The 12,731-nt window shown below is 44.6% G+C and overlaps 1 protein-coding gene across 1 annotated transcript in view; it reads left to right on the forward strand.

Annotated features, from left to right (window-relative positions):
• The first annotated feature begins 8,783 nt into the window (after window positions 1–8,783).
• Window positions 8,784–12,731, forward strand: part of ST8SIA3 (ST8 alpha-N-acetyl-neuraminide alpha-2,8-sialyltransferase 3) — a 37,919-nt gene continuing 33,971 nt past the window's right edge. The window contains 1 exon segment of the mRNA XM_028479949.1: window positions 8,784–8,851. Within this exon segment, the coding sequence (XP_028335750.1) occupies window positions 8,784–8,851 (68 nt within the window).

Below are 12,731 nucleotides of genomic sequence, written 5' to 3' on the forward strand. Positions count from 1 at the left end.
GCAGGCATTGGCTTGGTTAAGGGACGAGAGTTAACGGACTTCACAGAGTCTGTGGGTCCCCTCAGCTACTCTTGCCCACCTTCAGGGGCACACACGTTGAGAGGGGTCTGTGAGGTGCTGAGAAGGAAATCTCTCTCTCAGTTCTGCCAACCAAATAATCACAGCCATGACAATTCAGCCTTTACGTGAGATGCTCCATATATACAAACTGACACAATTCATTAAGCATTTGCTGGATTCTTCCCTTGATTCCAAATCAGAGAGTATTTTTTATATACTAAACAAAAAAGTAACTAAATATGTACAGCTTATTCATTGTTTTCAATATACTCAGGAGGTTTTGACTGAATTAAATAGCTTTATTATTATCCCTCCTTTTACTATTTTGCGCTCTGTGTAGATTCAGGCAGAGCATGAACATAGCATATGGACAAGAGAGAAGAAAAATGGTAAGAACCGCTCAACTTGCCCAAAGCAACTCGTGTATCTGTTAAGTCCCCTTATTACTCATCCCTCCCAAGAAATGTTTACGGATCAGCAGCGTCTACCGATGGTCACAGCTGCAACTGCTGAGGGTCATTTATTAAACAAGCACTTACTGAGTACTTACTAAATGCCAGATACTATGTGAGGCACAAGGGACCCAGCTACAAACAGAAGGATACAGTCAGTCTCTGCCTCCTGGAGTCGCCATCAAGGGGCTCAGGAGCTGAGACCATAAGACCCAAACAGGACACCGAGACCCAGAGAGGAAAAGAGATTTGCCCAAAGCCATCTTGCACCTGAGTGCAGGAGCCAGAACGGAAATCCGGGTCCGCTAGCCCTAGGCCGGGCTCCCCCTCAGTGTGTGCCGTAATGGAAGAAAGTGTCCTCAGTCAGCTCCTCTGTGTCTGTGACACATGGCTGCTCATAGGACCATGACAATGGAGAGCCAGAAGAGAGTCACATTTGACGTGGCTTCTGCCCTCTGTTTGCGACCTACACATGCAAAGCAGGTCACCAGTTTCCAAAGGGCAGCTGCCCAGGCTCGCTACTTATACACAGATATTTAAAAGAAAGAAAAGTCCTCAAAATATTCATAGAAAGAATTGCTCAAGAAAAAAATACCTTTCTAGACCAAGAGATTGGCTCTCTTTAGATCTCAAGGAGTTTACAAGTGAATTGGCCTGAGGTGGAGGTCACAGTGGAGCTCAGCACAGAAGTCACTCCTTTCGAATCCCTGGTCCCTGGCCCCCCAGGCCATCGGTCTCGCGCCCTCCTCCAGCAACTCAGAGCAGGAAATTAGAGAGGGAACCCGAGGTGAGCCATAAGAAAAGAACAAATAATGACACTTAGCTAATACTTATTAGGACCTTCCGTATGCCTGCAGTTTCGTTACTTTCAACATGTCATTAGGATCCCGTTACAGCCTGGGAGGTGGGTGTTCGTTCTCCCCATCTTACAAGGGAGGAAACTAACTGGGACTTTCCTCCCACTTACTCAGCCAGTAAGTCGCAGGACTTGGCTCCAAACCTGAGTCCATCTGACTCTAACGAACATCCTTTGTCCATCACACAGCAATAAAGTGGAGGAGTTTTCCTGGGAAGAGGTGACGGGAACAAGGAAGGAGCATGATTAAAGTGAGGGGTAAGGGAGGAGGCTCAGGTGGTGAATCAACAAATCTTTAATGAGCACATGCTACACACAGGCGTTCTGCCAGGTGTCTGCTGGGAGGACAACAAGAAAACTGGTCCCTCCTGGCATCTCCCACCTGGGCACAGGTCCAACGTTCACCTACTAGTCAAGCCAGGAACTGGGGCAACACTCGTGACTACTCTCTGTCCATTACCCCCCCGCTTCTTGTAACTTCCACCATCTTGATCCTTCTGGGTACCATCTGTTTACTCTGCTCATTTGTAAAATGGGGATAGTCAGGTGCCTACTTCATTAATGCAAAAGTAGGTAAAGTAATTAGTACAGCCCAAGGCACACAGCAAGTTCTCAGTGATAGAACATAGCCAGAATAGTCATAGAAAGTTCCCAGCTCGATAATGTTAGCTGTCACTATCGTGCTTTCTTTCCCTGCACATTGAAATGATGGTGAAACTGACACTTGAGTACTCAGAGAACAAGATCAAATACAGAGAAAACTAGGGGTGGGTTTGTGGCCAACAGGGCTATTCTCTTTTGCTAAATACACCTTGTGGTGTCAGGTATCTGCAATTTCCCGTGCAAGATCTTCTTTTCCTCTTATCTATTCAGAGTTTATAATTTCTTCCAGACCTAAATGAAATACAAGCTTTCTAGGAATGGGCTCCCTGACAAAGTATCTTTTAAAGCAGCAATGTACAATAGAAATATAATGTGAGCACATATTTAGAAGTTTTTAATTTTATGTAGCCACATTTAAAAGATAATAATTATTGTAATGTAAAATTTTTATTTAATGCAATATATTCAAAATATTATCATTTCATTGTCTACTCAATATAAAAATTACTAGCGAGGGATTTTACACTCTTTTGTTTGTATTAAGCCTTAAATAGCTGGTGGCTATTTTAAACTCACAGCACATCTCAATTTGGACTAGCCACATTTCCAGTGTTAATAGCCACATGTGGCTAGAGGCTACCATCTTGGACATCGCACCTTTAGAGCAAGCTAAGACTGTTCCTTGAAAGACCAAAACATCTCCTGCATTAATTGTGGATGTGTGTGGGGATCATTACAGTAGCAGGTGGTCTGGCTAGTCTCTCTGCCCCCAGGGATTGTGTGAAGAAGGAACCTGTTTCTAGCCAAAGCAAATCACACAACCCATCTAAGGACCTGATGATAGTGCATTCATAGAGTTTCACACCCCAGCACAAAAACAGGCTCTGGCTAAATAGGTTTTTTAAAATACCTTCAGATGTGTTACCACCCCTACCCAAAACCAGATTCATAGAGACAATACTTCTGCATCCCAATACTCCCTTTTAAATAAGCACTCAAATCTCTCACTTCCTCTAGCTCCCTGGCAAAGACACAGTTCTGAATAATTTATTCATCTCTTACAGGTTTCCTGAGCACCCACTGTATGCTGGGCACCGTGCTAGGTGAATAAGGTATGGCTCCTGGTCTCAAACCTGTCAATGAGGGACACAAGTAATATTAGGACCAGCCTCTTTTGCCTGATCTTTTTGGGAATTCCAATAGGAATGATCATGAAGAGGTCCCAGAATGGGAACTTTCCTGACTGCCTGGCCTGGGAGCTGGCCTCTGCTCTTGGCTTGGGTTTCATTTGCTATACATTCTCTCCCCCCAGGAGCACCTACATTAGCTGCCCTGAACTACCTCCATTGCTTAGGTCAAGGTCACAGTATGTGTCAGTTCCCCAGGGCCATCCAGGTAACCTGGAGAAGGGATGCTTATCTAACTGTGTCTCTGACCCAGGCTGGTCTGGACCCTTGGAAGATGCAATTGCCATGTGGAAGCCGAGATGGGGAAGCCTCTGAGAGGAGCAAGTTTGGAGGTGAAGGTCAGTAGTGCAGTTTTGAAGATGACAGGTGGAGGCATTGAGATGGCTACAGAATATATGAGTCTGAATTTCAGGGATGAGAACCTGGCTAGAAATAGAACTTTATGAGACATCAGCATATAGATGATATTTAAGCCCAGGAACCTAGATAAGATGACTGAGGGAGAGAGAAGACAGAAAAGATTAGAGGTCCAAGGACTGAGCCTTGGGGCATGCGAACATTTGGGGGCTGGAGGAATGAGGAGACCAGCAAAGGATTGTGAGGAAGTGTAGTTCACAAAGTAAGAAGGAAGTCAGAAGAGTGAAGTGACTAAGACCCAAGTGAAGAAAACGTGCCACAGAGGAGAGAGGGATACACTGAGCAAAGGGGATACACTTTAGTTCTGTGGCAAATAAAATGAGGACTGAGAATTGCTCAATGGTTTTAGCAACATGGAAATCATCAGCAAACCTGATGAGAGCAATACCTTTGGATTGTTGGAGGCAAAAGCCATATTATAGTGGATTCAAGGCAGAATGGAGGATAGCTATTGAATACAGCAAGTATAGACAACCTTTCAGAGATTTTGCCATGGATGGAAGCAAAAAGATGAGGCAATGGCTAGAGATGGACAAGAGTTTTGTGTTTTAGTAAGAATGTAAGAAATTACAGCTTGTTTACATGATGATGGGAATGACCCAGTAAGGAGAGGGAATTTTAATAATGCAGGAGAGAGAAGGCTAATTTCAGGAACTATGTCCTTGAATAGAAGAGAGACGATGGGATCCAGTGTAAAAGTTGAGATTTGGGACCAAAAAGAGCATAGATTGCTCATCCATAGCAAAAAAAAGGGAAAGCAGAACTTCCTGGTGTCAAAAATCAAGAAACAGCAAAATTAAAAGCATCAAATAAATAAAATAGTACTAAGAGTTTATTGTGCACGTAAGAACAGAGAGTTTTGCAACTCCCATTGTGAACTGGGAGTTTTCAAGTTCAAAACTGATATGAAACTCAGTGGCACGATGTTAGAGGGTGAGGAAGTGGTTTCAGCTTTGCAATAATTGGTTATTACAATGGAGGTTTCAAGATGACAGGGGACTGGTTTAAAGTGATTACATTATATCACTTTAGGAAGATGACTAAGATGACATTTACAAAAAATAATCTAAGTTATGTTCCACTTTTGTTCATTAAATAAGCTTGATTTAGTTTTGCTTAGGTGGCTTAAATGGTTTTGCATGCTAGGGAATTTTCAAGTCTGGTCTCCATTTTGTATTTAAATTTAATAATTGCCCCCTTTTGGCCATTCTCTCAGCAGGCTGAAAGTATGACCAACTAGCAGGGCATTACTCTCAGTTACCACTTCCAATATAGTCAGGCCGAAGAAGAACATAATCACTGTTTCCACTAGTTGAGTCATCTGGACAGAGGGTCACGTCATCACTGTTACCATCATTGGTACGGTCATTGTTGAGTTCTTCCAGTTGTCTGATCCTAGTGTGTGAGTGGCTGCCTAAAGGCATTTAAAACCCTTGAAAGAATACAACGTACTAGAGAGGTTAATATGACAACTATATGGAGAATAATAGCCAGGGATTGAAAAGTTCCCTGGAACAGAGATTCCCAGGGGCCGGTATTCAACCAATTAAATAAACCAAATAGGTTATAATCAGATTCAGGCTTTATCTTTCTAAGTCAACCTACATTTTTTGGGGTAACATGTAACTGGGTTTCTTTTTTTTTCGGAGTTATTTAGAGAGGAACACATGATATACGAGTAGTCACATGTCCTCATGATTACTTGGGACAGGATAAACATGACAGGATATTTTATTTTAGGAGGTGATCTTACAGGTAAGCTTCCACCTAAATAAGGCCGCTATATGGTGTGGTCAATCAGGTAATTTAATAAAGGCATTTCTATGGAAATGAAAGAAAAACAAAGCTTAATAGTTGGAACAAATTATAAACTCAGTTTCTGAGTTTGGAGAGCAGCCAGTTGAGAACATTTCTAGATTTGAGTTCGAAGCATCTTTAGATGGTGGAATGAGGAAAGCAGTTTCAATCTGATGGATTTTCCTTCTTTGTAGTTTGACTGTCTTTGATGTGTGTGCTGGTGAACTCTCCTTGAGTGGCCCACACAGCAGCAGGCATGAAGCTTGTCCATATACGATCCATTGTGGTGGTTTCTCTGAGGTTTACAGGTAGATGAGAAAACCTCAAAGATAATGAACAGGACTAGAATCTGATAACAGGTACACTATAGTTTTTCTATTAAAACATAAATTTTTTCTATAGTCATCCCGTTTTTATCAAAGATAATTACAGCGAAACTAATTTGTCTGTAAAATAAGTCTAGATCTATTAAATGTGGCTTGATTATTTACATAAATGTAGCAATCATAATGATTCTACTCATATTCGCAAATATGACATTCCAGTCAAAGCTTTGGTCCTATCCAAGGGGCTTTATTGGCATAAAGTCAACCTCAGTTCCCTAAAATTGTCTGGTAATAGGGAATCTCAGATTAGATCTTAAAAGGTCTCTTTAGACTAAGAAGCCAAGTTAAGGATTTGTCTAATTGTGTCTTGTTACAAAGAGAACAGATTCTTATTGAACTTATGTAAATACATATATTGCTCTTTTATAAGAAGAGAGAGCAAATCTTTTGAAATCTTCTGGAAAACCTAAGTTAGTTTGAGGTCAAAAAGAATTCAGAATTTGATTTGGGGAAGTTCGTCAAAAATGTCAAAAGATTTAAAACACTTGTGCAAATAGGATCACAGGTAACTGTGAACTAATACTCAGTTATACATTCAACCAAAGTGACAAAAGATTTCAAAGGCAAATACAGAAAGTTACATAGTTGTAAAAAAAGCAAAGAAACAAACAAACAAAAACACCTAGATCATGTAAACTTGAAAAACATTTGGGTTAGTTTCGACATTTCTAAGAGCTATAGGAATACTTAATTTATATAACTACTTATTTTTATTCAAGCCAATTTAGCAGTGCTCTTTTTAAAATATCACATATATGTAATATACATACATAAATATATACACACAAACATATAAACAGACACAGAGACCCTATAACTCTCATTTAAAATTTTTTGCCATGTCTCAAGTACAATAATACGAAACTCAGAAGAATAGCTGGATCCAAATCGTGTTTCTGGCAGAAGGACTAAGTTAAGATGACCTGCTCAGGGCTTCCCGGGTGGCGCAGTGGTTGAGAGTTCGCCTGCTGATGCAGGGGACACGGGTTCGTGCCCCGGTCCGGGAAGATCCCAGATGCCGCGGAGCGGCTGGGCCCGTGAACCATGGCCGCTGAGCCTGCGCGTCCGGAGCCTGTGCTCCGCAATGGGAGAGGCCACAACAGTGAGAGGCCCGCATACCAAAAAAAAAAGATTACCTGCTCAGATACCAAAGTTTTTTACTACAGGTTTTTTACTTGCATGCTGTAAGAATTTTTTTTTAATTAGAGAAGCTATTTTTGGAGTCATTTTGTCTTTTAGAAGCTTCTGCACACCAATCCAAGAATGCATTTTCCAAAAAGCCACAAGACCCTGTCCGTATTCAGTGTACAAACAGGAAGCAGGAGTTTTTAAAGGAGGCAGAGAAAGAGTTTAAATCAGGAGGAACCCATCTTTGTCTTTAGATTCCCTAAGACGTTTTAACTATGAGAGACCCTATTTTTCAACAGCCATTCCAAAACACAGGGAATCAGTGTTTCTTGCCTTTTGAACAGAACAGGATGACTTACCAAGAAGCTACAACAAACAAAACATAAGTACGCACAATAAAGTCGGAGCACTCAAAACGCAAAGGGAGATCCAAGAGAGACCTGCCCCCAACTTCAGGTCGGTGAGAAAGCAGTGACCTCAGGGGCTCTGTGGGAACCAGCACCTGGTGGCCCAACAGCCTTGGAGTCATTGGCGACCTTCTTTGACTCCTACTTCTGATGTCAGAGATTGTCAAAAATCCAGAAGTAGCAAAATTAAAAACACCAGTTCAAGAAAACCGTATGAGTAAGAGTTTATTATGCATATACGAACAGTTCGTGAACTAGGGGCTGTCAAATTCAAAACTGGCATGAAACTCAGGGCATGATGTTACAGGGCGGCTTATAAAGTGAAAATGAGAGAGATGCTTAACCTTTACAATATTTGGTTATTACAATGGGGGTTTCCAGAGAGCAGGGGATTGGTTAAAAGTGATTGTCTCATACCATCTTAGGAAAATGGCAAGTTTCTTTACAGCATGACTTATAAAGTAAAAATGAGGAAGTTGTTTAACCTTTACAAGGATAGGCTATTACAACTGGGGTTGGGGACAGCAGGGAATTCTTTAGAAGTGAGTATCTCATAGCATTTTAGGAAAATGACCAGGTTTCTTTTATGATGATCAGAGGCATTTGAAGAACCTAAGTTAAGTTTTGCTTGTGTCCATAAGCTAGATTTAGTTTTGCTTCTGTGGCTGAAATGGTTTTGTTTGCTCAGGGAGTTTTCAAGTCTGGTCTCCATGTTGCATCTGATGTTCACACGGGGCACAGATGCGTGTTGGTGGATGGATCTGATAGTGAGAATGTGCTCAAGCTCTCTTCTGATGGCTTCCACCTTCTCAGTGAGATAGCGAGCCAAGATCATCAACTGTAGTGTACATGGGGAAGGTTTGAGGAGAGAGAAAGTAGAAATTCACCAAATGTGAAAGTGTAAGTGGACCCCAGAGATGTAGTAGAACTGCCCACTGGAAGTTAGTGGGCGTGAGCTCAAGGCCAGGGGCTGTGTGTATTTCTCCCATCCTGTTCAGCTGCATGAGCGCAATTACAGGGCAAGGGGACCGTTGGATTTAACCAGGGTTGGAATGTTGAGAGAGAAGCTATAGCAAGGGGAGCACATACGTAGGCTGTAAATATACTTATGGGGCCACAGAACTGAAGGTGGGTAAGGAGGGAGTGAGGCCACGATGGGGGGAGATGAGGGCCAGAGAGAGGATGGGAGGCTCAGTCAACTGCAGGGTCTGAGTCAGGGTTACTTCTTAGATTTGAGGAACAGACGGAGTGAAATGAGTAGATGTGATGTGAGGTCACAGAGTAAGATGACTGGGGACGCGGGGCTGGTGACTGGTAATGACAGTCAAGGGTGTGCCGTGGGAGGATGGTGGGGGCGGTGAGATGGACTGGAAGCGGAGAGGTCAAGGAGCAGGTGGGCTAAGGTAGAAAGGATCATCTACCAAGAATTATGGCAGGAAGATCGGCAAGGGTGACGGCCAGCAGGAGGTAAGGGCTTCAAGAACGAGGGGATGCGTGCAGGGTTGGTGAATGTCAGCAACGTGGAGGGAAAGCGGGTGGTAGAGGAGGACGGCGCAAGGTCAGTGCCAGGACTTTAGGGGGCAACAAGCCTAACAGCCAAGCGCACAGGCCAGAGCCAGCCTGCCAGGGTTTGCATCCCAGCCCGGACGGTGATTCGCTGTGTGACTTGCCGTAAGTCATGTGACCTCTCTGAGCTTCAGTCTCCTGGTCTGTAAATTGAGGATAGTAACCAAGCTGAAACACAATGGGGTTGTGAGGACTGAACAGACCCCAGTCCACAGCTAGCACCACCCAGGTGTTTGTCATTGTCCCTATGAGGGAGGCTGTGGATATGGACGCCAAAGCACAGAGCAGCATTTATGAAGCAGTACAAGGTCATTCAGCTCGTAAGTTGTTCCAGGACCGCAAACCCAGTCTGTCCAGCTCTGAAGCACTGGCGACACTACTCAGATGATAATGAAAGATAGTTACAGTCAGCACAGGTGACAGACGTGATGCTCCCCTGGCCCAACCAACTGTGAGCTGAGAGTCCTTTGCCCCCTTCTCCCCTCTCTGTGATCAGACACCCTCTCCACGCAGCAGACCTTCCCCTCAAGGCCCTGGTGCTCTCGGGAAAGCACCTGACGTTTATCCCTGCTGAGATGGGAAGGACTTGAAATAGGATGCCTCGTTCCCTCAGACCTTGGCTTTGACACAAAAGGAATCAAGTACCAATGATGGATTTCCCTGATGAGAAGGGGGTCCACTGGGGATGCTGCCAGGCCTTCTATAATCCCCTCAAATCCCCGCCCTGCCTTTCCTCAGGGCTTCCCCGCATGGCCAGCGCTGGCCTTGCTGAGAAGCCTCCGTGGGCAGATGTGAAGCCCCTGATCCCAGGGTGGGTGGCAGCAGTGGGCAGTAGCCCCAGGAGGTCAAGAAATGGGGATCGACCATTGGAACAGAGATCCAGTGGCCTTACGAGAAGTCACGTGGACCCAGAGACGTGAAGTCACTAGCCTGAGGTCACACAGCTGCTTGCTGGTAGGCAAGGGCTGTAACCTAGGTCATCTGTTGCCCAGCCCCACACTCAGGGACAGACTCGGGAACTGACAGCCAGACAAGGACTAGGGGTGTCGTTAACCACATTTACAACACCTTTTTTAATGAAAAGTCGTGGCGATGAGCCTTCCCCCTCACTTTGCTACACTGAGAGTTTTGTCATTGCACCATATGCCATAAGGACCAAGTATAGATTTTTGTGACAAAATTAGCAAGGCTATTAAAGACTGTAAAGGAAATCATCAAAAAGCCAGAGTTAGAGGTAGGGCAGCTAAGTTGTCCTCCTGTGCTCTGCAGCACGGCCAGACCACCCATCCACCATCACTTTCCCACACCATGCTCCCAGGTGGATGTGGCCTGGGACAGAAGAGCATGATGGAGAAGGTGGGGGGGAGAGGGGGAGAGATGATAACAAGCACGTGTCATATCCTGCTAACTATGTGCCAGGCGCACTCTGCTCTCCACAGCCTTTTGAAGCAGCTATTATTATTATCCCCATTTCACAGATATGGAAACTGAGGCACAGAGAAGTAACAAGATTGAAAATAAACCAGATCCTGGCCTGGGAAGATCGAAGAAGCTTTGTCCATCACTTTCATATTTTTCCCTCCTAGCTGGTGCCAACTTCAGCACATAAACGTGCTCAAGTGCCCCATTTTAATAGAAAGATTTCCTTCACCTTGTCCACAGCATGCTACTGCTTCAAGAATTTTCTCCTTCTGCCACCAACTTGCTTGAAAGAGAAACAAATCCTCCCCATTCCCGCTTTCTCGTCTCCTGATCCCGCGTCACTTCACGCAGGCTTCCATCCCCCCATCACATGCTTATGATGACTCCAGTTGAACGCCTAAGGGTTGGAACCAGCGCTCCCTCCTCTCCAGTCGCCCTCGCTCTCTCCCTCTCTCTCCTGAGACATCACAGACCACCCCTGGCCTTGGCACACCCTCCTCCATCATCAGTCACGCCTACGTCCCCTTCTACCTCTCGGATACTTAGCCTCAGTCGCCTTCACTAGCTCCTCTTCCTATGCCCGTCTCCTAACTAGCTCTTCCCCAAAATCCCAAGAAGGTTTTTGGGCACAAACATTTGGGCAGTTGTTCTCAGCCCTGGTGAGACATCAGAATCATCCACCCCAATGCCAAAGGCTCTGAATTCATTGGCCTGGGATGCACCCATCATATATATGTATATATTTTTTAAAGTCCTCCACACAATTCTAATGTGTAGCTGGGGTGGCAATTCACTGATATAAGACACTCTCCACATCTTGGAGGAGGGGGTACTGGGGACACACTCAGGTAAGAGGAAAGGGCAGGGGAGGTCCCAAGAGGAAGGCAGAAGAGGCTGGGGAAATTTTCCCCCACTAGAAGGGGGTGCCTGATATCTGTCCTGCTTCTGGTTCATTAAGCCACTTCTAAATATGTCCACTTCTAACTCTTCCCTAGTAAATCCTAGGGAAGCACCAAGCTCAAAGCAGGCTGCTAGGAAGGAAAAAGGAGTAGAATAGACCAATTTCTCCTTGTCAAGACAGCACCATAAGTATTGTTTTATTGCTTTATTTGGAGCTTGATTTTTTTTTTATAAGATCAGGCAAAAATGGTCATTAGTATTCCACACAACCACAGAAGTGACCCTTGGTATTCAAGGAAAAATAACGTAAAGCAACAGACCATTCACATTAGAATCATGTTCGATGCTACTTTTTTCCTAACAGTCTTTTCATGATTCAAATCATTAAATGGGAGCATTAGAAGGTCCCTTCAAGGCCATCTGGCTCGGCCCCTCAGCCCATGAGGAATCAGTGAGGCTTCATTCAAGGAGCACGAACTGGCCATCAGACCAACCTTAGTTTTAGTTCCAGCTTGACCGCTTTCCAGCTGAGCCACCTTGGACATCTAACTTATATAAAGGTCACTCAGTTTACTTGTCCGTAAAACGGGGATCATGACACCCACCTCTACCATACCACAGAGGGGTCGCGAAGAATATATGAGTCAACAATAAATGTTAGTTCTTTTAGTTGAATTTTGAATCTTGAATGTGACTTTTGACCTCAAACCCTGACTACACACTAAACATTCTGTGATAGCAGTTTGACACCACCTGTTTCTACCACTAGCACTTAGGGTGTCCTGTGGCATCAGCCTCATTTGTAGGCAGACTACGGGGCCACCTGGCAGAAGATCCATCTGCCAAAATATCTTCTCCCAGCAGTTTGCCACAGTGCCGGGAAGCCCGTCGTTACTCACGTGGCGGGACTAGAAAGCAGCGTGGTAAGGTGGGAGGGGACCCACACTGGGGTCTAAAGAATTAAACTGACCCCAGTTCTACAAATTTCTAGCTGCGTGACCTCAGGCAAACAACTTCACCTTTCTGGGCCTACGGGTGAGGATGATAAGCCTTGCTCTGCCCACTTGCATATTACGGCGGGTCAGATGAAACTGTGTATGGTGGTAGCTCTGTCAGTGTCAGGAAGAACCATGGAGAACGTGGGGATGTTAACCTGACATCTCCATTTAGATTTTTCAAAGGCACCTCAAACCCAACAGGATTAATACCAAATTCATGCCCATCCTGAATCCAACTCCTTCTCCGTGGATCTCTGCATCTTCCAATGGCACCGCCATCCGTCCATCCACATGGTTGCTCAGGCCAGAAACCCAGAAGTCATTAACTCTTTCCTCTTGTTCACCTTTCTCATCCAGCTTGTCACCAAATACAGCCAATTTTCCCTTTAAAATATCTATGTCTATTGACTCCATCCACTCCTCTCCACCACCACCCTAGTCTCAGCCAGTACCACTGAGATATCATGATACCCCCTCTCTCTGTCTTTCTGTCTCTCTCTCTCTCTCTCTTTCACACACACACACACACACACACACACACACACACACACA

The sequence above is a fragment of the Physeter macrocephalus genome, chromosome 19, assembly GCF_002837175.3.
Source record: "Physeter macrocephalus isolate SW-GA chromosome 19, ASM283717v5, whole genome shotgun sequence".
Lineage (NCBI taxonomy): Eukaryota > Metazoa > Chordata > Mammalia > Artiodactyla > Physeteridae > Physeter > Physeter macrocephalus.